Source organism: Pectinophora gossypiella, chromosome 17, assembly GCF_024362695.1.
Source record: "Pectinophora gossypiella chromosome 17, ilPecGoss1.1, whole genome shotgun sequence".
In the NCBI taxonomy this organism is placed as follows: Eukaryota; Metazoa; Arthropoda; class Insecta; order Lepidoptera; family Gelechiidae; genus Pectinophora; species Pectinophora gossypiella.
Window position 1 is genome coordinate 4,971,637 of NC_065420.1, and position 25,816 is coordinate 4,997,452.

General features: G+C 39.5%; 1 protein-coding gene across 2 annotated transcripts in view; it reads left to right on the top strand.

Annotated features, from left to right (window-relative positions):
• LOC126374300 (zinc finger protein 608-like) overlaps positions 1–25,816 on the top strand; it is a 151,887-nt gene that overhangs the window by 124,199 nt on the left and 1,872 nt on the right. For both annotated transcript variants that reach the window (XM_050020838.1, XM_050020837.1), the window contains 8 exons: positions 11,146–11,269; positions 19,591–19,678; positions 20,586–21,306; positions 21,765–21,968; positions 22,511–22,621; positions 23,717–24,033; positions 24,342–24,492; positions 25,287–25,539. In XM_050020838.1, coding sequence (XP_049876795.1) covers positions 11,146–11,269; positions 19,591–19,678; positions 20,586–21,306; positions 21,765–21,968; positions 22,511–22,621; positions 23,717–24,033; positions 24,342–24,492; positions 25,287–25,539 — 1,969 coding nt within the window. The remainder of the gene's footprint in view (positions 1–11,145; positions 11,270–19,590; positions 19,679–20,585; positions 21,307–21,764; positions 21,969–22,510; positions 22,622–23,716; positions 24,034–24,341; positions 24,493–25,286; positions 25,540–25,816) is intronic.

A 25,816-nucleotide genomic window follows, 5' to 3' on the forward strand; every position in this document is an offset into this window, starting at 1 on the left:
GGATATGCATTATACATGTCTGTCTTTTCGCTCCGACTCAACAAACCAATCAATTACCCACAACGGATTATATATATTGCTTAGAAACGTAACCTATATTATAGATTGCCTCCATATACGAGGGATTTGTTGCCTAAATTGACACTCTCGAAACATATACGGATTAATTATATACATAGAAATCCTGCAACACAGCCGTTTGTGTACCGAACAATGCTGCGATCGATTAAATGACAAATAGTGTTGACTATTCACCGGTTTTGGTCAAAGGCAGCTTACCATCCCTGAGAGGCATTGTCTTGCAGGCCGTGGGCGTCACATTTGTCATTCCACTAACAATAAACCGTTTAATGATATTTATAACTGTGTGTGGGTGAGATAATCGATGCGTGGACGTCTCACAGTCACACGTGAGCAATGACTTCATTCCTCTAGATCGCGATTACCCGCCAAATATTTATTTGTTTGACCATGCCAACTCCCTAATTAATGTTCAGTTTCATCACCATCATATTTTATTTATAAATCGTAAGCTATGCAAAGGTTAATTGATATTAATTACATGTTATGCGAGTGCAGACGGTGATATTAACATTTAAAGAGTTTAAGTATTAATGAAATGTAATTTGTTTTTGTGACTCGCGTTTTTTCAATAAGTCGCTCGCTGAATAGCGTACTGTAATAAAAGTAATTTTCCAATTCGATACTTCCGCCCCTTGTACTTAGTCGAACGTGAAAACTTGGGGAACCCACCGCAACTTGTGCCGTTCACATAAAATTTTGTTATTTTTCCGATAACTAGCACACTTTGATAGTCGACGTCTCGGATTCCGAGTGCTTTAGTCTCGCTTTGCTCCACAATTTGTGTGGCCGTTACCGTATGCGTGAGGGAGACGGAACTAGCGTTGCGCTTTCCCCTCAGAACAATAACTAAAGCATAGAAGGAAGGCTAAAATAGCAACAGAACTCTATAATTCTGCTCTACTTTATCTTACGGAACCGGCGTAATGTTAGACAAAGACGCATATACAAAAATTGTTTCGTAATTTCGTAGGTTGTCACAAGTTTTTCATTGCCTAGTGTTGGGTTTCACTTTAGTAATATGTCGATAAAATTAAATTTACTTACAATTAATGTCGATAAATTTTTTTTACAAGATTTCTTTTTGTAGGATGCAATTATCTTCTTCTTGATGAAAGGAGACTCTGTCTCTGATAGGTAAGTATCTAACCATTTTTGGATTATATTGTCTGGTTTATATTAGTTTGGAGCTGCAGCTCACATTCAGGAAGGAAAGAAAATAGCCAACTGTTATCGTTTCATCGGTAAGTATTTTGTAATATTCGAATTTATTTATGATGTCATCCGCCGTGCACTGGTGTCGATCGACGTGCCGTGCAAATTGGAACCGCCGCCGCCGGGTCTAAGCCGCACAGACGGTAAGAGGCCCGATGGGGTCACGCCATAGACATAGAAAAGAGTATGGACTGGAAATACCTACAGAAAAAACGTGCCACTCTGTAAACATAAAATGGCGGTCTTTACTAGGGCTACAAGCTGTTTCAATACTAGGATTACCATACTCGTACCTACTAGATATAGCATTATACTTAAAAAAATACGGCATACAAGTATTCATAAGAGAACAGAAAGGGAAAGTAAAAGGTAGGTAGGTGGTGTACTGTATCTTTCGTGCAAAACTTGTAAGTATTGTATGTTGTGTGCAATAAAGTATATTTGTATTTGTAAAGGAAGGTTTAGTCAAGATTTATCTAAGTCGCTTACACAAATCTATAACATTCATTACATTCTTTATTGGGCGCAGTTCGTATCAAACTGGAGTGTTGGAGTAGGAGTAAATAAGAAAAGGAGGTAAAATGAAATATAAATTAGATCGTAAATCTGTTCATTAGCAAGTATTTATTTCACACGTTATTAATTATGTACATTATATTTACAATAAATACAAATTTATTAATTTCTAAACAGTGTCAATTTGCTTAGAAACTGTCTTTGTGACACCCTGTCACATTGTTTTTTTTTTTTCATTAAGTCGTTTGATCTTGAGGCGGGACTTGTTCAGCTTTTCTTTTAAATTTTTCATCTCGTCTTCTTGAACTGACTGAAATAAAGTTTAATAATAATGTTAAAATAGTATATGTACAAAATAATCTAGAAAAATAAAAGTAAAATATATTTGATTTAAGTGCATTGTGCAGCTGGTTGAATTATACACTCTATATATGTATATCATGTTAAAAATATAAAAAAAGAAAATTATTTGATATACCTTTTCATGTAAATCCAGTCGACACTTTTGGATTTAATATCTGAAATCAAAGATAATAATAATTTACTTATATAAAACGTGTACAACTCATAATTGTTTAGACATAAAACAACTACAGACTTAGTATATATACTAAGTTTATTAAGTAGGTACATAATAATATGTAGTTGAATGATAGATAGTATAAACGTGTTGTGATAACATGATACAAATATCTTATCTATCTATCCAGCAGTGAGATGATGCAGGCTAGGCTGAAATTTAAATTTAAACACCATTTCATCTGTCTGATCTATAATGTTCAATGTAGGAATAGCATCGTCTCGAAGACGCCTCCACTTTGAATTAGGAACACACATAAATGAATCCGCAGTAAAATGTTTCGAGCAAATACGGCTGTACTTATTTGGAATCCAATTTCGTCTATTAATGCGAATTATCCATTCTTTCTCTTTGTTATCGTCTACAGGAAATCTAAAAATTAAAAGTATCGATAATTTTAGTACATCACTATGGACAATCAACATAACCTCAAATCAATTCCGTATTCATCGATGAAACGTATAATATAATGGATATCTCAAATATTTTATGCTACAAATCTATTCAGCAAAACATATTACTTTCCTAAAATTGTTCAGCAGTTCACATTTCACTAGAAAATTACAAAAAACTTACCGATGAAACGACAGAAGTTGTTGGCTATTTTCTTTTCTTCCTGAATGTGAGCTGCAGCCCCATACCACACAAGACATAATGTCACACAGTCGAGACACTCAATTATTTGATATAAATAAAAGTTTCTTTCCATTTATTTGGAAAAATATTGTTAAATTATCACTTAAAACAATCTGAACACAAGACTCTCGTAAACACAGTTGACGCGACCGTGTCAAATAGTTCGGTAAATATAAGTAAAATCTTCTTATGTATGTTACTTACTATGTATTTGGCCGAGTTAAAATGAGTCCAATAGGTCCAAATGACATTTCATGTTGTGACAACCTCGGAAAAAATGAAGCAAAGAGCGAATCATTTGTCCTTTTCTCACTCATAGTTTGTGTCGTAAGCTAGAAGAGAGCCGGTTTATAGTTTCTGAATTCTTATTTTAGCCTTCCTTCTATGCTTTAGTTATTGTTCTGAGGCTTTCCCCCAACATTGAATACAAATGGCTCTATTTGACTACGATGCTATAAACGCTCTCTGTTTTTATGAAATCCCAGTCCTTTACCGCAAAAGGTGATGTTGCGCTGGTGGTCGAGAGTCGTTTTGTTTAGTTTCTCACACCTAAGCTTTCCTTTGTTGTCTATGGGTAAACATAGATTGTCTTATGTGTGGTCATAACAGTCGTATAAACTCAGCAAGCCATTACTTTTCGACATCAAATCATTGGTAACTGCGTTATTGTTGTTAAAGTTCTTGAGGCAACATGAAAATAACGTAGATTTGGAAACGTCTGTTCAGATAATACCCATTTGTAACTGGAGAAGTAATCTAATCTATGAAAGAGCAAAGAAACTATGAGCTATGGCTACACCGTCCAATTTCTTCGCGAAATCTGGCTCACGAAAATGGATTACTCTTATCTCGTTACCTAATAAACTTCCGTTGTTGTTATCTATTTACCTACTCCATACTGTAGTACTTAGGTAAATGAGATCTTTTCTTTGATTAATTATGTTCATTAGCTCAGAACATATGGCTAGAGGCCTAGCGTAAGGAGGTGATGACAAAGGAAATCGCGTAATTGCTTAGGTCGTTATCTTTATAAACATGTGGGGTCGTAGGTATCTCATATACAAAACACCAAGGCGTAGTACGGTCACGAGCATTAGTATGTATACACTTTGGTACCATGTCACATTAACTTTTTTGACAAATTGTACTGTAAGTCTCACTAAATGTGAAATATGTTAGTGCGACAGAGTCCTAAAGTGGGTCATTATATTGATCATTACTGTACGTAGCAAGTACGTTCTGTAGATCAATGATTATAATAAAAAATGATTCTGCTATTATTTATACGGAGTAATTATACTTTATTTTACCAGACTAAAACAGGATGGTTTAGTTAACCACGTAAGGCCTATGTTTCCAAAGACAATAGTTAGTACGTCGCGTCGTAGTGTCACGGATTTGAATACCGGCTTGATTTAGATTTGCCCCAGATGGCATTAACTACTTGGCCGGATAAATGGGGAGCGCTGAAGGCTCTCACCTGGTACAACGTTTAAGACAACAGGCCTGAGGGTGCCCAGTTGGGCGCGAACCTCGGCTCAGGGCATCTGAGAGGAAAAATATTTGAAAAAAATAATCGAGTTCTGAAGTGTTTGATGTCGCGAGATGATTGGCTGCCTCTATGGCTAGAGTAATCGGGTCGTCGGGATCGTATATTGCGTGTTTCACTAAACCACTCCGGCTTTACGAGTTTGAATTCATCTTTACATCGTAGATAATTGATATCATAAGGTGTCTAGGATTTGTGTCAGGTTAAGGTATAGGTTTTATCCTATACATGGATGGAATTAAAACATAGCTGGCGAGTAGTGGGTGTATCTACCGCCTCATGATCCTATTTTATTACGCCTTACGAGTTTATTTTATAATTCATATTAATTACCTACAGACATAATGTATCATAATCACGCATAATTAAATTTCCAATCACGCAAGCTTGAATATCAAATACCAGGCGTTACTTAGTATAATTAGACTATCTAAACAAGACGGTTATAATTAATAACGTTACCTAAATTCATTATGTTCGAGCGCGGCTTACCAGGCAACCAGACATATTAGAGATTAATCACTTTACATTGTAGCAGACTTTGATCTTATACTATCAGACATAATTACGCATGCGGCCTTGGTATACTAGCGCAACAAAAGACGAGAACTTAGCCCTGTCTGGCGTGAATGGACATAAAAATACTAATTATTATGCCCATTTTGCGTTACACTAATTAAAATTTAATGGGTAACCTTGTGAAATGTTTCGGAAAATCTATTAGGATTATCATTTATCCAAGGTATTGGACTTATGCCTGTAAAACATAAAAAGGTATGTTTCCCGATTGCTTCTTAGACTGTCCTTTCGCCTTTGTTTGATAAGGACATTGCAGGCTTGAATCAGCTGATTGTCCGAAAATGATTCCGTGCTTTGGAGGACACATTAAGCCGCTGGTCCAGGCTAGCCGTAAAAAACACCTCCATCAACCCGCAGTGGATCAGTGTGGTGGAGTATGCTCCATACCCCTCCGGTTGATTGGATTGGCCTCGCGCCTGTGCCCAGCAGTGGGACGTATAAAGTAATGTCTTTTTTAATTCTCAGTAATAGTGAGTTACGCCGGCGTCGGCATAATGTCGATGGGCAATAGGTCATCAGCTGATATCAGAAGGTCAAAAGTTCATTGATCCATTATTAAAAGTACTTACAGCAAATTAAAAATATTAATTTGTCTTGAAGTATGAATAGCGTCTGAATCAAATCTGCAAATATCATGTCCAATAAAAACCCTGGTTTGGTGGAACCAATATATCATGTGGCTTTAATCAACGGTTACCTCTTCGGAGACTTCCTTATCCATAGGCCATGACTCGTCTCCAATTTATTGCACGTTCCGTGTCGTCAATCACATGATCCTTGCCGCAAGCGATGTCGCCTAGAGGTCAAACGAGTTCCTTTTTACATACACACATAACTTACGTCTATAGATAAATCTCTGGCCAATACCATCCGACGCAAATCCACAATAGGTAACGTCTAAAATCCATTATCTCCTTATCCCGTTTTTCACAAGGTCCGCTCACCTAAACTGAAGATTTGACAAGTCCGGTTTTTTACAGAAGCGACTGTCTGTCTCACCTTCCAACCCGCGAAGGGAAAACCAGCCCAATACAGGTTACGCCACATTATACCTCCGAAACGCATTTCTCGGGATAGTGCGTTTCGTCACGATGTTTTCCTTCACCGCTGAGCACGTGATAGGTAATCATTTATGATCCAAACATGAATTCTAAAACAAATTCGAAAATCATTGGTTTAGACCACGGGTTTAGACACTGCGACTTCTTCTTCTTTTTTTTCAAGCCTTAAAATCAATAATTATAATAAATAACCCTTCCTTTTGGCTTTGACTTTAGTCCCGGTAAAAATGAAACCTAGGAATAAATATAGAAGTACTTAGATATAGTCACAAGTCCTTCAAAGATAAACTAAACTAGCACTTTGGTATTTATGTCGTCGTAAATATAAACTTATAGGTTACTTATTGTTTAAAGAAATAAATATACTGACGGTCGCAAGTCAATATATTTATGAAAACATTATGTATGTGCGTAAAAATGTATCTCTCCTTCCGAGAAACTGTGAAAGGCATACTTACAATACAAGGAATAAAAATAAAATTGTTGTTCAAAATTCTAGATTAAGTAAATTAAATTCATCTTTTTTGGGGTTATGTATACGTTTTTACAATAAAATACCAGATAATATTTTAAATTTGTCAGAGAATAAATTTAAAGCTCATGTGAAGCTTACTTTATGTAAAAAAGCTTATTATAAGATTAATGATTACCTAAATGATAAAAATGTCTGGTATTGAATGTGTTCCTCTAGTTATTAAATAACTTGTAATGTACCCTCATTGATTTAAAAGTTGTGTTGCTGTTGCAGTTTCTTGTCATTTCTTCTCCTCAGCCATAACACCTTGCGAAATGACGTAAATTCAAAAATGTTACATTGACCTTCAACAAGTTTATCCATGATAATTACGTTGAATAGATGATTCTGATTGTAGAGGTAACTAAATATTGCGTACAATTATGCGTTCAACATGCATTTCTTGGACACATCCGCGGGGCAACGTCATAATTTATATCCATGAACGTTTATTGGTTTTTCATGACTTGACAATATGAAAGAAACCATATTCTTTACGACAGATATAAAGTTGTCGAGTTGTTTAAGTATGTTAATGTCACTCGTCGTGTACGACACAGGCGGGATGTTGTCGAGAAATATTTTCGTCTGTAAATAAATGAGAAATGATTTTGCATAATGTTTACATTTTAACTTTTGTCATTTAAATTGTATAAAGGGTTAATAAAGATATTTCAATCAGTCGGCTCAACGACCTCCGTTGTCCAGTGGTTGAGCGTTGGGCTCACGATCCGGAGGTCCTGGGTTCGATTCCCGGTGGGGACATATCACAAAAATTACTTTGTGGTCCCTAGTTTGGTTATGACATTACAGGCTGATCACCTGATTGTCCGAAAGTAAGATGATCCGTGCTTCGGAAGGCACGTTAAGCCGTTGGTCCTGGTTACTACTTACTAATGTAAGTATGTAGCCGTTACATGAGCCATGTCAAGGGCCTTTGGCGGCTCAATAGTACCTTGACACAAGGGTTGATAACCCACACGATAGAAGAAGAAGATCAGTTGGTTAAAATTTTACTTACCGGTCGGTAATATTACGTTCAGTACGCTCTACTCTGAACCGGCGTGCGCGTATGAAACGATTGATGAATGTGGAGGAGGAAAGAGAAGTGTGTCAGGATCGAAGCAAATGGAATTCCATAGTCTCTGCTTACCCTGGTGGGAAATGGGCGTGAGTTTATGTATGTATGTATGTCGGTAATATTAATAAGTTTATTCACTTGCTTTTAGTCGAATTCCGTGGTCCCTGTCTTCTCCAACGGGAAATAAGCGTCATCTTATATGTGTTTAATACTTAAGGACTAATAATTAAATTTTGAAGCTTTTGCGATTGTAAACTGAAGTAGAAAACGTTCTTTTAACGAAGAGTAGGCGGATCGGAAGTCAGATTGACTACGTAGAATGGATTGCGGCAAAAACCGTTAAGTATGAGTCTCCCGCCTGTTGTGCCTTTCTGTATCTGTTATCCTTATTTCTGTATCTCGTGTCCATTGTGCTCAATAAAGTATATTATCTATCTATTATTTAAGTTATGTGTTTATGTTATTTTTGTTAAAAAAACAAGCTAGTTTCAATCATGGAATGAAATATATTGACAGAAATAGAGGTATTCTTGAGGAAAATGACATCTGAATCAAATCAAATATACTATATGGCACAGAACTAAATTTTAACAATCAGACATAACACATGAATACAGTACCTACAATGAACGTTTATCAAAATGTGAACGTGTGTGATGTGTGCAGAATGTGATTTCCAAAAAGGCGCTTACTTGGGTCTCATTATAAGGCACGGATTTTGGCTTACTTGGTTTTTTTTATATTGTTATATCGTCTTATATTGTCCACTGAGAAAGAGAATAAATGTTTTAAGACATCTAAGAAATGTTGCTAGTGTTAAATATTATGTTAATGCAATGCAAGTTACAAAAACACCGATAAATTTCATTGATGGATTATATCCCAAAGCACCGCCCTGTATAATACTCGTATATTTATTAGTAACCATACGTGACAAGCGTGTCAAACGCCGATAATTGTCGGTATAATTAAATTATTACGTTAAAACTGACTTGTCGGCTTATGTGGCTGTCGAGCCATGTTTGTGAAACACGCCTTAAATGGCAGCGTACGCAAAACTGGACACTGTATTAATAGCAGACTTTTTAGTACTAGGATTACATCAGTACGGGTATAGATTAGCAGTACCTACCTAGTTGTAGATGAGTAGTTTCGCCTTCTACTTTTAACGAGCGATTAGGCTGTCGACTCCTCTGCTGAACTGGGAGTAAAGAAAAAACATAGAATGTGTTCTGCTGCCTCTCCTCCCGTGCATGTCGTAAAAGCCGACAAAGGGAAAGCGTCCTACCAAAAATGATGAATCTATACGGGCGATAGGCTGATCCCCTATCACCATACGGTTCATCATTATCCATCTTGGGACTAAGTATCAAAAGCGGCTGCAAATAGTCTTCTGATTATTTGTGGCTCTGCCCACCCCTTCGGGGAACATGGGCGTGAGTTTATGTATGTATGTATTAAGCTGTCGGCAAACCGGCGAATCGTTTAAATGCCTTCGAATTCGAAATTCGAACTATGTTAAGTGTTTTACCATACTGCTAAAGAATGAATTTTCCCATTTATTGTAACTTATCTACGTCTTTAAGCGTTTTAATTCAAATATGTAGTGGTAAAATGCTGATCTTTAAATTGATATAATTTATAAAAACTGTCATTTATTCTGTATGGCAGTTGTTAAAGATAATCTAGGGCCATGATGTGCTGCGTTCACGCAACATCCTTGCCTTGGCATTTTATTAATTTTAACATCATTGCTATCCTGGTACCGTAAGGCTGCAAAAAAGAGATTATATTATTATTTTTATCGCGTCTTACCATTATTGCATACTATAAATAAAGTTTAATCATTTTTATTGCGAGTTACACCTCGTGTATAATAATGGCGCGTTCACTTTTATTACTGTTATTTCTGTTGGTAAACTGCTTATTTTCGTCTCATTATTGGTATGGATTGAATTTATCAATCGGAGGAGAGATACAGCACACTCTACAATATTGAATTTCGCACTTTCTTTTCAACTTACTGTTTATATACAACTATTTGAGGTCTACGAGGTTACTATTCAAAATTCAAATTCAAAAATATATTTATTCAGTAGGTAACATAGTTACACTTTGAATCGTCAATTTTTACATAACGAACGTCTCACCCGCCTAAAACTACTGCAGCTTCTCACAACGTGTATAGCCGGGGAAAAGAAGCTGCAAGAAAAACCACTACTATTAGGGATGTATTAATAAACTAAACTCAGCATTGAGACTGCCCTCAAGATCATGTCAATGTGACAGTTCTTATATAAAAACAGGGACTTGAGCATGGTCTTAGGGCAGTCTCAGCTGAGATTAGTTTATTAATACCACCCCTACTACTAAAACGCCTAATATCGGGTTCTTACAGCGATAAATCTATGAGACTCCCGAGTCTGTTTGTCTTTGTCTGTTATGGGTTTTAGTTATATACATCTACTGATTAATAAGCTCATAACTTCGTTTCTTAGTATCTTCGTTTACGTTATGGTTTCCCTGGGGTTGTTTTCACAGTAAATGTAAGTTTAGAAAACGCTAACCTATTCCAACCGTTTAAAACACATCTTCCAAGGCACGGAAGAACTCACAACGAACGCCACAAATGGAGCCAGTACCCCAGTTGCTCATGCGAATCGTAAACAATCATAAAAGTTAAGAAATTCGCTGCACGAACACTCAATTATTCGTGTTCTTTACATTACAATCATAATGAACATAATTTATTTGATACATAAAAGAATAACCGCACGGTTACGTGTTATGCGAATATTAGCAAAACTCGAATAAGCTCGAATAAATGACGTTCATTATGTTCAAAACATCACATGTTTAAAACAATACTGAACTGTTAGTAAATCACGTCTGATTTTGTTTTTGTTTTGCGGTCGGAAACCGCAGAATTTACGGGTTTTAAATATCAAACCCATTCACATATTGCTGAGATTTAGGTCGACTGTGCTATGAAAATATTATCGCACGCAAGTGCTCTTTATAACCCGCGTTAAAGAAAAATGTTTATTTATAGCAGCGCAGACACATTTTCTCTGTTTTATTCCACTAACAAACTTGCAAATTGTGTTTTTCATCTTCCTGACAACGACAATTTATTGCAAATTTTATTTAAGATTCGTCCATCAAAGGTTTCTTAGAATGTAAATTTGTCACGTATAAATCCATTGTGCAGTCTTTTTGACTTCATGTTTACACGATCTTTTTTGGGCATTCCTGCACTCACGGCGATGTGTGATACTTTGTTTTGTATGTTTTTTAAATCTTTTGTCTAACATTTGACTTTCTTTGTTTCAGGAAACAGCAGAAGTATGCGTCGGCACATCCGTGGGGACGATCACTGAGCCGGACTGCCTGGGGCCCTGCGAGCCTGGTACCTCGGTCACGCTGGAGGGCATCGTGTGGCACGAGACGGAAGGTGGTGAGTTGTTACTAGCGCACGCCGCAACGCACTGTAGCGCTCGCTCTCATTAACCACCTCACGCTTATGCACGCCTAGTACAAATGACCGCTTCGCGATCCTCGAATGCCGCTCTGCGGGTCTCTATGCGCATTTTACCTGTTGAATTCGACGAATTGCTAATGTTACAAAACAGTTTTGAACCATTTACTTGGAAATGTGTCATTTTAAGAATGAAATGAATGTCAGTGTCTTAAATTCATATCATAATGCGCATACCCAGACAATTTCATGAATATGACAGGTGCAAGCAAACTGCTGCGATTATAACCACGGTCTTTTAAATTCTTTTGAAATCGAATTCTATTTAGATAGAAGTCGCGGCCATATTTATGAAATGCAGAGGGCATTCTATCACCCTTTTCTGTTCACTCATTATTAACCGTTTAATTTAATCATTTATTTCTAAAGGAAAGTTAACTTTCTACTTCAAATTAACAATACGTTTAAGCAACTTTACTGCTTTACGTTGCCTAAAACCGAAAGCAAACTTTTCTACCTTCCCGGGGTTTCATTAGGGATTTCATTGAAACGGCACCTGATTCAACAAAGTTGTGTCATTAATTTAAATTGTACACGCGACACGAGTAACAGACGAATGTTCTCGAAACAACTTAACAGACAGATGTTACTTACACGTAACGTTATCTTAATTGTAGGCAACGTTCCAACACGTATAGATTGGTACTTTAATTTTCGTTTCAACACAAAGCGCCATTTAGATTGTATCGTGCCAGTGATGTGCACCAGAAAACCATAAAATTGTTGTATAAATAAATAATGGAGTCTATTCAATTGCGACGCTACGGACTGATGGCAGTTTTGAAAGTGGAGGCCATGTTTAATTAATTATTTAGGCTTCATAAACTTCAATTACACGAACGAGGTCCACAGTGAAACATTTACGAGCACCTGGCGCTCGCACGCGGAGCTCATGTCGACCCGGCACCGGCGATAACCACCTCCTCTCCAAGGTTTTATATTTACAGCTCGCAATCGGCGAGTTGAATGTTAAAATATTCATGGCTTCCATAATACGACAGAGTCAATGAGCCAGTGTAATTACGGAGCACTTATTAACCGGCAGATAGCATCGGAATATTAATACCACGCGGATATACTCGCCACCTTTTATGTTCTCCTGGTAGCGGCGATCGCGCCGGCAGTCCGATGCCCAGCCCTCGCTGAGCAAATAAAGTGGTGAAATTGATTGCCAATCACGAATTTATGTTTCCGCTAAAATTAACCGCAAATCATTTTAACACAATTGCACTGGTTGCGTGCGATCAATTTTAACGACCGAAATCTAATTTGCAATTGTAATCGAACGCTTCGTGTATCCGTGTTGTCAATACTTCATCATATTAATGAGGGTTAGATTTAATGGTCGCTCATAAGATGTGGTCGTCCATCATTATGGAAAATAAAACAGAACAACAATGAAATGCGAGAGCACACGTCCCGCCATTAGAGAGAGGGCCAGCGCGGTACACAATGCCGCTCCCCCGGTGATGCCCGTAATTATTATAAAACACGATAATAAATCACCATCTGCTCGCTTCTGTTGCCACTTTCCAAATTTATCCGCCCGTTGGCCGCGGGGGGCGGCGAGGCGGGGGAGGCAATTCACGCCCTTCTCTTGAAGCTTATTTATTTTCGGCTAATGGCGCCGAGGAGCTTACGGAAATTAAATACTGTTTACTGTGCGACTCCGACCGCGTTATAATTTTATCACGGCCCTGTGTAATCCGACGTTTATGAAGTTTCGTTTACTTATATGGCGGCGGATGCCTGAATTAATTCTGTCGGAACACAAAGCAGGCGCGCTGCTCGCGGCGCGCACGGCTCTCCAAACATGCTCTTCAACCGAGACAGGTTTGATGCGCGTCCGAGGCAATCTACGCGGTCCGGACCTTGAGTTCCGACCACTAATTAGCAGACATTTATTATTTCTTATCAAAATTCACGTCTCTTTTATTACCTAATTAACATTAATAAACTTAAAAGTTTCGGTGAGAAGGCGTTAAATTATTCTGTCACTAAATGGAGCTGCGTTTTGTTTGGGCCCTCTCGGGTTTACTTAAGGTCGGTAGAGAATGGGTGTAAATGAAATACCGGCCCTGTTTGTCTACTGGGAAACAATGGACCAGTCTGATTAGAGCACTCGCTTCGACCAACGCGAACACAGACACCCACGCTGCTACTTTGTCTATTTTAGTCGGTAAAGAACATAAACTTCACTTAGAGAATGCTGTAAAATGTGTCAATGGGCAAAGAGAAAATAGAGTTGGTCTATCATTTTAGGTACTTTATTATTCAGTATTTTGAATTTTAGTATTTTACATAATATACATACCTATATCTCTACTATATTATACGTCGAAAACCACTGAACAAATAACTGTAACCAAAATCAGTTTCCGGATCTCAACTCTGTTACGTAACTTTCCTTTAGTAGTCAAAGTAGGTACCAGGCGGTATACGGAGCTCAGAAACGTGAGGAAGTTACCGGAGTGTGGGGTGAGGTGAAGGGTGGGTGGAGCGAGCAAGTGAGGGCTCGACCATTAGGCTGTTGATTACCGTGGCCCGGGTGTAATTAGCACGCCTAAATGAACCTATTTCGGTACGCTGCGCTCCCGGTATGGCCATCGCGATCTCAATCATTCGCCTAAACATTAGTTTGGATAGACTTGTTGATTACTGAGATTAATCGAATTACCGAGGGTTGACTGCTGAGGAATTATAGCCAGGGAATTTTGGCTCAAGTCCAAATTAATTTAGCTACAAGTTTGTTTAATAAAGCGCTTATAACTATGAATATTTGATGAAACTTCCAACTTCGTAGTAGAGTTTTGTCCTAGCTCTCATAAGTTTCATAAAGAAAAATACTTGCAAGTCGCTTCTTCTTCGGGCTGTGAACTCAATGATCGACCTCATCAGCCTGGTACCCAGTCACCAGGCTGATGAGGCCGATCATTGAGTTCTACTACATTAGATACATAATTAAGTAAATACTAGCCGGTAGCAATTGCTTAACTTGCTTCGGCATGGAACATCTTCCTTTCGAACAATCGGGTATTCAGCCTGCAATAGCCTAATGAAACTATGATCACAAAGTGATTTGTCCCAACCAGGTATCGAACCTGTGACGTCCAGATCGAGAGACCGACGCTCTAACCACTAGAACACGAAAGTTGCTTTGAGAAGTAAACTACTTAGAATTGTTTTCGTTCTTGTTGTAGGCAACAAAATTGTTATTACAGGAAAGGATATCATAAAAAATGATAGTATCGTAGTTTACTATTATTTGTTATATGTTGTAACATATTTTAACATGTCAGTATAATGATAGAGGTGTCGGATAACTAGGGGAGCCCGGTCGTTAGAGTAAGGCTTCACAAATCGAAGCGATTACAGAACCCGTACGGAAGTTCAAATTTTACTTTTCCCCCTTCCGTGTTAACCTTTTAGGTCACTCATTTATTGTGTCAAAAATGTTGTTTGCAGAAATTATTTTTGAACAATTTCTACCTTTTGTGTTCCCCTGAAGGATTAAGTAATTTTCTTGAACGAATTTAATTAAGAATACTGAACTTCAAGCCTCGAGTTTACGTAAAGTAAAATGTTCTTACGTACTACTGATGTTAAAAGCTTCTTTCAAATTAATTTCGTGCGGTTATGTACCTTGTCTGTTGGTATGAAGACGTATCATTTACAGGCTGTTTTTAATATTATGTTTATCAAGAAAATATAATAATTTTCTTTGTATATGACCTTTTTAAAGTTATACGTACTGAACACTCGGTGTACAGGAGCCAAAATTAGAGTCGTTTCGTTTTTAGGCCTTAAAAATTGCAATTTACGGCGGCTTAAAATTTCTTAAAGGCAAGCTCGGTAAAAAGTGAAATAAAAAAGTAAGTGCGCCCCCAATGCTCCCATGTCACGCTCGGTCGCACAAAGAAAGATCTCGCCCTCTACTTTGCGCCCCTCTGCTACCCGAGTAACGCAACTTGTAAATAATAAAAGCGAGAGATCGACTCCGACCGGCATCTGCCCACCTTTTTGTATATTCTGCCGCCCTGGTACTTGGCGACTTATAAAACCACTTTCGCCCGAGACTTTGCATATTTCAAAAACCGGGAAGTCTGTTTGTTTAGTGAATTTTTGATTCAAATTTTCCGTAAATTCAAAATCCAGACAATCTTGTTTTATTGTACACATAATACTCCCTGTGGTAATTAAAGTAAGTAAGCAGCCATAAGCCCATAAGGTAATATTTGTAGGGAATGGGAAAATAGGATAGATACCCCGTGCTTTAGTAATCCAGGCCCCCAAATCCCGAAAAAATATCAAAAGTTTTAAATTGATTAAGAAAGAAAATAACGAAATAGAGGTGGAGGAGAATTTTGGAATAAATTATTATACCTTCTCCAGTAGTTATCAAGGCCAGGTTAAATAAACAGTAAATAGAATAATGAGTAATTATTGAATAACTATAGTTATCCTAGCAACGGTTTTTAAGGAATCAAATCGCTATTTTTATTCTCTACAATTCAGCCAATATTTCTCATTCACTAGGTAATTATTTGTCGATATTAACAATAGGTATCTATTTCTCCTTTAGATTAGTGGTTATCTAAAGTTTGGGTACAAAATCATAAACGTCAATTTAGTGCCTACTGCTACTTTAAATATAATCCTCAGTCGACCTTTATAAACTTCGGTTTCAAACAATAATGAAAAGCAATTAGATATCTTTCTCTATGCAACGAAGTATTTACTCTTCTATGGAAGTCGTCCACATAACAAGGCATCAGATTTCGTCGCTACTCCGTACAACTGGTTCATTTTATGCTAATGGCTTATAGAGAAAATGCTTTATCTGTCCATTGTTTCGTGAAACAATAAATAATAATGGCAATTGAGACGTCTGTCCGTCTGTTTACCATATCGATATCATTGATGAATGATAAAAATATGCCTATAATATTTATTGTTTCACAAACATCCTACTTGTGAAGTAACATAGTATTTAATAGTCTCTTTTTGTAAGTACTTGTATTTAGAAATTGTAGCCCGTTATTGTATTAGTAGTATGTACGGTCACGAGCATTAATATGTATACACTTTGGTACCATGTCACATTAACTTTTATGACAAATTGAACTGTAAGTCTCACTAAATGTCAAATATGTTAGTGCGACAGAGTCCTAAAGTGGGTACATTATATTGCTCATGACTGTACCTACAGTAGCTGTTAACGTTATGTATGTTTTATGTGAATGTCATAAGTCATAAGTATATTGTGATTTTATACATAAACATTTTCCGGCCAAGTAGTTAATTCCATCTGCGGCAAAGTCACGACAAAAAAAATATACAAAAACATTTGTATTTCACGTATCTGCGTCGATATACCTAAACTCTCAAGTAGAACAAGGAAAAATATTTATCGATGAGGTACCTATTTTATTTATTTTCCCGTTTATATCTTGTATCATTTGGACATTTTTATTTCGTGCTCCGCGAAGTAGAACATAAAATAAAGAGCCATTTCACCAAATTAACTGTCACTTTATTTATGGCGTGCTGGATGAAATTCTTTGAAAATATTTGAAGTTTTTAACTTTTATTTCATGTGTCACCTCTCGGAGTTTTTTCTTTTTATCAGACTAGCTAAACACCCTAACGAACATAGTTATGAAGGTGCGTCAACCTCCAAAATCTCGTTAAGCCTTTATGTCGTTTTAAAAAGATACACAACTTATTTACAATTCAGGGGCGCTACATAAAATTGAGTCAACGAAAAAGGTCACGGGGGATTAAAAGGGATTGTACGGGTCCCTCATTTTTATCTCAATTTGCTCATCTTGTGTACGGGAAACATTTTGCGGACACACAAGATTAAGTACCTTTCAAAACAAATAGTCTGTGTCAAATCAGTGCAATACGTCTTACTAATATTTATAACATTAATAACGGCCTCCGTGGTCCAGTGGTTGAGCGTTGGGCTCACGATCCGGAGGTACCGGGTTCGAATCCCGGTGGGGACATATCACAAAAATCATTTTGTGATCCCTAGTTTGGTTAGGACATTACAGGCTGATCACCTGATTGTCCAAAATGTAAGATGATCCGTGCTTCGGAAGGCACGCTAAGCCGTTGGTCCCGGTTACTACTTACTGATGTAAGTAAGTAGTCGTTACATGAGCCATGTCAGGGGCCTTTGGCGGCTCAATAATAACCCTGAGTCCAGGGTTGATGAGGTTGGTAATTCACCTCACAACCCACACGATATAAGAATATTTATAACTAACCTTTTTCGATTTACTTTATTTTATTATTCTTTGTATTAAGTAGTGTTAGAAAAGATTCGATCAACCTAGTATCGACTGATAAATCACAATGCTAATTAACGTCACAACTCTAGCTTACTTACTTTGATAGATCTAATTCTTACCGCGCATTGAGACGATTGTAAAATATTATCTTATTGAAATATAATTACTAATTGTACTGAACTAGTCTTTCTGTTTAATTGTAGCTACTTATTCTTTGTTGTGGGTGAGTGTCCTATCTTTATTAGGTTAGGATCAGTTGTGGTCATGTGGCATCCCTCAGTTAGACTTGCCGTCAAAAGTTAGACACTTTTTGTACCTTATCTTACATAGGTAAGTTTACTAATACACAGCTGAATTCAAAATCCTTATTTTCATTTTTTCAAAGCTAGTCAAAATATAGGTAATAATAAAGACATTTATAGGAAAAACATCGGCCTTATCGCGAAGAGCGATCTCTTCCCGACAACCTTCGGCAGAGAATAATATACTAAAATAGTACAAATGCTGTGTAGTGCGGAAAAGAAAATAGAATAAAAAGAAATAATAATAAATATCCGGACTCCATAAGCCCGCCAGAGATATGGAAATGACATACACATTATACATTATATGACAGTAAAGGAAAACGACCGAGAAACGGGTCGGGGATCGTGAGGAAACTCACATACCCGAGAAATGCGTTTCGAAGTTATTGGGCTGGTTTTCCCTTCACGGGTTGGAGGTCAGACAGACAGTCGCTTCTGTAAAAAACCGGACCTGTCAAAACTTCAGCTTAGATAAGCGGACCCTGTGAATACGGTATAACCTAGGACGATGATACATGTCATAACAACAAAATACATAACACATTTTTATTTTCTATTTTATACCGGAGGCTCGTATGAATGACTTAGTATGTATCTCTAGTTTTTAATAAAGCATCGCAAGGCGGGGGTTAAATTGATTAATTAACTTTGCATAAGTTAGCACGGCACGATAAGCAGGGTATGCGGTGTCTATGCGGCTGAAGTCACGATCCCCGTTCGCTCCGCCTTGGTACTACGGTATTTGAATATTAAACTCACTGGAAATTTGAAATTACTTTTTTAAGTCTGTGTTTTATCGGAAGAACAACATTGCCCCAATGTATTTTGGTTGTAGTAGGTACTATTAAACAGAAAGACCATCGGGTTAAAATGGCCACATCGAAGCAATTCATCTAAGAAAGCAATATTGCTATTTGACATTTGTTTGCATTGCGCACTTACTTTTATACGTTATCGAATAACAATACTTAACAGTTTCTTATAGCAGAAAATTTTCCGATTTCCATCACTTATTAAATTTGTCCGATCGATTTTATAGTAGCTCTGCAGATGTACAATATGCAAATGAGACGCCCCATGACAAATTGGATCGGGAACCGTTCTCAATAACTTGACTGCATCAATTTTGTAAACGCCCGTCCGACGATGGTGGCTTCTGTTACGATATCTCGCTGTGCAATCAATGTAGAGTTGTATTAGGTACTAGCTTTGCGCTGAAATCTTATTTTTTTTGTAGTATGAAGCGAGAAATGCTGATTCATTTCTTCAGGGGGTATAAAAGGGCCACATTGAATCAATTCAGTTTTCTTGGCAATGCGCACTTACATAGATGAATTGAAAGCTTCAATGTGGCAATTGAAAGAAATCTACGAAAATATCGCTTAGGATTCAAGTTTCATTGTTATTTTATTTTGTTTCTTTACCTACAAGTTTGCTTTTCGTTTTTAGTGTTTATGTACCTACTTTACAAAACCGTATGAAAGTAGATACCACGACCTAAAATCGTAAACGCTTATAAACCCCTCACCTTTTTCGTAAGTTGAAACCCTCCAGCAATAATCGGATTCCCCATTCCCTATGGAATGTGTAGGTACCAGGAAGCCATAAGTTAAGAAGGTCTAAATGTTATCCGCAGGCGTGTTGGTGGTGAACGTGACGTGGCGAGGGAAGACCTACGTGGGAACGCTGCTGGACTGCACGAGACACGACTGGGCGCCGCCTCGGTTAGTATATCTACTTGGTTATGCTAGCCTAGTACTTTGAATGATTTTTCTTGTATTGGTATTTTAAGATATTTTCCTTGCTGTCTCTTTTATAACGTTAATACAGGTTGGACCACTAAATGAATAGGAAAGTAATTTATTAAAAACTCTTCCGTACGGAATATTCAAAAGCATTCAATTATTAAATTGTATGAAAGAGAAATCTCCATTGCTTATAACATAAAACTCATGGCGGAGTTGTATAAATACGTGTGACAAAATGGAACTTTAGAAACGACTTCGTATTCCACTATAATTTACAATTTCATGTTCATTGCCTTGAAGTAATCCCAGTAGTGGCCGCACCGTGTTTGCGTTATCAGAGCTATTTTGTTACCGTATAATCCGAGTGGGGCGTGGAATACTAATGAGTCTAATCCTGTCCGGACGTAAGGAGATTATACCCGACACAACTCGCCCTCATTAAGAATTAACCGAAAATGCCCCCGATACAGTCAGCCCAAGGGATTGTTTCCGCCAAATTGGGGCTAATGCATTGATAGGTCCGTAATTCCTGATGAAGGTAAAGCTTGGAATTAAAAGAAAATATATGGAATGGGTGGCCGTCAATATTTAATGGAATAGCATTATAGTTGTCAAAGGTTTCGGGTTCTATTTTAGTTCGCCACGCCTAGGTCGAAACGGGACGGATCCTGTAATATCATTGGGCGGATCGTAATCAACGCGGCCTCATTTCTATAACAAAGTTTAAGTTCCCCTAAGGCCCTAAGGCCTAAGGCTTGAGGGGAGGTCTGTGCCCATCAGTGGGACGTATATAGGCTGCTTATGTTTATGTTTAAGTCCCCCTAAGTAAGTTATGTCAATTTCTATTTAAGTACTATCAATGACAAATAAATTCTCCTTCCAGGTTTTGCGATTCGCCGACAGAAGAATTGGACGCGAGAACTCCGAAAGGTCGCGCGAAACGTGGCCGTGGCGCCGCGCCCACTGACATGACCAACTTCACTGAGACCAGATCCTCGGTCCACAGCAAGCTGCGCAACGGCGGCGCTAAGGGGCGACGGGCCCTTCCCTCCCCTACACCCTTTACCCCTCCCAGACCGGATTCAAAGAGAAAACGGACCTCAGAAGCGGAGGAACGTCCGCCAACGCCTAAAGCGAAGCGTCCTCCACCAACTCCCAGTTCCCCCCCTCCTGATCCAGTCTTACTGGAATGTCCCGAACCGAATTGTTCCAAGAAGTACAAGCACGCGAACGGGCTGAAGTACCACCGGTCACACGCGCACGGGACGCCCGATGATGATGATAAGGACGGGTCCAGCTCCGAGCAGGAGGAACCGGCGGCTGAACCGCCATCACCCGCCCGACCGCCTTCAGAGCCCGCGACGCCTGCCACGCCTGTTAAGTCCCCGACGCCGGCGAAATCTCCTGAAGTGAAAGAGAAGTCTCCAGAGAAGTCCCCGGAGAAGGCGGAGACGAGTGAAGAGTCCCCACCGCAACCGCGGTTCCCCGAGGAGTTCCCTGAGGCCCCCGAGCCCGCGCCGCAGCCCGAGCGCCCGCAGACGCCGCCGGCCACCGCTACGCCTCCGCCTGAGGCGTTACAGACTCTACAGCCTACACAGTTCAAGGTAAAACTTTCTTTATTACGACATTTACAACCAATTTACACTCAACCAAGTTGAAAAATGAGAATATTGATCATGAAAATCAATCCGACATTTAGCAATATTTATGTATACCTTGTACCTGCTGATTAGGTCTAACACTACTACTTATATAAAACAACGAACTGAAAAGTATAAGAAAACAGCAAAACAGTTTTTACCATAACTGTACAATAACGTCAAAACTCGCTCGACGTAGAGGGAAAATAAGGCCACTCGCCGTAAAGAGACTCGCCGTAGCGCGGGTCGCCGTTTGGAAAGTCGCTGTCAACGCTATAATTCGATACTACTCACTACCGATGCGTGATGGTGGCATATCAATCGGCTTCATCCTATTCCTGTTCGCCAGGTGTCACTAAGTTAATCTTAGTGTTTTGTTACTGTGACATCATTTAGGTAATAATTTTCTTTTCTTTTTCCAGGTGAAGCCCCGATCAGCGCTAATGCCGTCCGAGGAGCGCAAATCCACCGAGTCCCCGCCGGCGGGGTCGCCGGGCAAGCGCCGCGCGCGCCGCTCACCCACACCTGGTGTGCGCTCGCCTGCCTACTCCGACATATCTGACGACGCGGCGCCGACTGACGCTCCGCCCGACGCCGAGCATAGACCCTTCCCGGTTTACCATCAGGTGAGAAAAAAATTACAAACGACATAAAATAAGGACTACTAATTATAGAATGGCAACTCTCCACTCCCCATCAGCGGCTGAGCTAGGTTTACCTCACCCCCCCTCGATCTTACTTTAGTCTTCAATCGTGTGAGCGTCAGACGTTACACACACATGCGCGTGTATGATAACGAACGTCAATGTGTAGTGTGTGTGTAAAACGAGGTTTTTTTTGTATGAAGTGTCCAGTGTGTGTCCCTAGTCTACTTAGTGGTTATGGGGACATTGTCGAAATCACTTTGTGAGACTGTCCTTCGTTTGGTTTTATTGCTGGTTTGACTCACCTGATTGTCCGAAAAAGTATTAAGCGGTTGGTCCCGACTATTAGCCGTAAAAATACCTCCGTTAACTTAAAGTGGAGCAGCGTGGTGGAGTATGCTCCATACCCAAAAAAAAAACAAAAAAACCCATAAATAAATACCCATATCAACATTGCTGTATTAGAGAAAGTAGATACATAAATAACATATTTATATTGATTTATTTAATTTTATTCTCTCCAGTACTACGGCCAGCCGCCGTACCTTCCGCCTGCGCACCCCGCAGCGGCGCCGCCTCCCGCAGATAAGGGCAAAGAAGACCTCGCCAAAGGAGACCCTAAGGCTGATCTTAAGGTAAGTTTACTATCTACTTACCTACATAATATTGGGTTTGGATACAGTTTAGGTACAATTGTTCAGGATATATTTCATCAATGCTGTAACCCACACAAATATAGCCTTAAATTAATTCTAGTAGACTAATTCTAGTACTCTAGTAGACTGGATAGACAATCAAAAAATAAATTTTGGTTCTAAACATCACAATTATAGGTGTAATAGTTTTTAGGAGATATGTATTTTTTTCAAATTTCTCAAAAGATTTTGGGCACTGGTGAACATTTTGCTTTTTCTGGGTTACAGCAGGGTTGCTTTTTACCGACGATATGGCCTGATGTTATTATTTTTTTAATAGACCACAGAACAAAGGCCTATTCTTGGTATAGACATCCTAATGTTTGTATGTGCGTAGTAAAAAATATTGAAAATATCTTTGTACGTACAATCCTCTCTCGCATGGATTGTGAGGTGGTTGACCACCTCTGAGCCGCACTAGGCGCCTGACATGGCTCATGTAACTAGGTAATCGTTACATCGGTAAGTAGTAACCGGTGCTAACGGCTTAACATGGCTTCCGAAGCACAGGTCTGATTACTTTTTAGCAGTCGCGTGTCCCTAACATAAGTACATCCATCGCAAGATGAACTACCCACACCGAGCCTTTCTGTTAGACCAACGTGATATGTGGTGAGCCGTAGCGCCGTCTATAACGGTCGAGCCAACAGTCTCTTCTTTTATCGAGTGGATTGTGAGGTGAATTGCCAACTTTATCAACCCTGGTGTCAGGGTTATTATTGAGCCGTCAAAGGCCCCTGACATATAGCTCATGTAACGACTACTTACTTACATCAAGAAGTAGTAACCGGGACCAACGGCTTAACGTGCCTTCTGACTTCCGAAGCACGGATCATCTTACTTTTGGACAATCAGGTGATCAGCCTGTAATGTCCTAACCAAACTAGGGATCACAAAGTGATTTTTGTGATATATCCCCGGGACCTCCGGATCGTGAGCCCAACGTTCAACCACTGGACCACGGAGGCCGTTATAGAGCCAACAGTGATAGTGTGAATACAATAAAATAATTACATTATATCCTTTTTTTCCCAGGACGGAAAGCCGGACGGGCCGCAGAAGGTCATGCCCCAGCACTTCTACCCTTACAACTACGTGCAGAATTTTCCCTACAACGTGGAGCCCGGGGCGCCGCCGGGCGCTCCTCTAGACGATAAGGGCAAAGACTCCGACCGGAACAAAACGACACCTAGTCCCTTGGACAAGAGTAAGAACCCGAGGCCACCTGATGGAAAGGACAGCAGGCCGAATGATAACCATCAGATTCTCAAGGAGAGTATAGAAATGAAGGCTCAGATGGGACCATACGCGTTCCAACGGCCGCCACACGCGAGGGAGGAAGATTTGAGAAGGTAAGAATATTAATTTTGTTAGTGATTAGAACAAAATGCAGGAAGGCATAAAGGCATAGGCATATTGTTGCGCTTTAGTGCAACAATTTCAAGAAAGTGTTTTTACTGTTTAATTTGTGTTCTCTCCACCAATCCGCATTGGAGCAGCGTGGTGGAGTATGCTCCATACCCCCTCCGGTTGATTGAGGGGAGGCCTGTGCCCCGCAGTGGGAGGTATATAGGCTGTTTATGTTTTTTGTTTGTTTAAAGAGTTTTTGTACTGTATTGTGAATGATGTGATTGAGGAAACATGTCACACGTTTGTTCAGGTACTACATGGGTATGGAGCAGCGTCGCAAGGAGGCCATGGAGCGGCCCCCCGGGGCTGCGGCGCCGGCCGGGGCCAGGCCGCCGCCGCTGCCCGCGCACAAGCCGCCGGCCCTCAAGGACAAGGACGAAAAGCCTAAAGACGAGGTTAAGGTACGTTCAATACACAAGTTGGTCCCGGTTACTACTTACTAATGTAAGTACGTAGTCGTTATATGAGTCATGCCTGACATTGCCTTTGGCGGTTCAATAGTAACCATGACACCACGGTTGATGAGGTTGGTGATTCACCTCACAACCCACACGATAGAAGAAGAATACACAAGTTCAAGTTATTATTATAGAGAAGCCGCGGGAGCATAGCCGGTGTGACCGAAATATGCACATAACGATCATATTATTAGGCAAGGAATATAAATACTTTTTTGGTATAGTACAACCACAACCTAACGCTTGTATTACACGCAATGAACGGATAAATCAATGTAAGCAGTCCAGTCAGAATTGTCGTGTTATGGCCGCTTTACACACACGCCGACGTGAGTTAACAGGCGACATGCGGACTCATGTAATTTAATGCTTAGGGCATATCTCTCGATTCTATGAACTTTGATGGTGCAATAGTCAACAGACGCTGCCGAGAATGAAATTAAAACTTTCTTTCTTAATTTAAATAAAGAGGCGTACGAACAGATGAACTGTTTGACAGGGGTTTTTGCACGCAAATTACGATTAGTGCGTACTAGCTACTTTATCCAAGTTTATAATTTAGCTTTTGCTTTTATCATGTGGGTTCCGAGGTGGATAACCAATTCTCAGTAACCGTGGTATTATTCTTAAGTCGCAAGAGATCCTACATATCGCGAGTTTTTTATTAAAATTTATAGACTATCATCTCACTCATTTGAAAAAATAATTATGAATAACTTTTCCTTTTCACTTCATAGGTCAAGCAGGAAGGTCAGAAGCCAACAACGGAGACGCAAGGTCCCCCGCCGCCGCCTACATCGCAGTACTACCTACCGCCGTACATGCAGCCGCCGCACTATGGGGCTCTGCCCTTCGACCCCGTGTACCGCGCGCCGCTGAGCCCTATGCTAGTCGGGGGCTTCGGCGGCGGCTGGACGGTACCAAGGTATCATGCGCCGGAAGATCTCTCGCGGCCCGGCGCACCGGCCAAGCTAGACTTGCTGCCGCCAGGTAATTTATAATTGAACTCTTTTATGCTATGTGCTCCTGGTAAATCGCGAAAATGTAGTTACTTAAACATTAAATTAAACATTTTCGTCTCGGTAAAATGGGTTGGCTTCTATCCTAACACCTCACCACTGCAAAGGCAGCGTAGTGAACATACCTCCAAGTTGGTTGAGAGAAGGCCCGTGCCCAGCTGTGGGCCGTGTACTCGTCAGAAGCAATGTCATATCTAAAAATCTGTACTTAGTAAAATTTCCGAATAATTTATTTTCATTACCGTTAA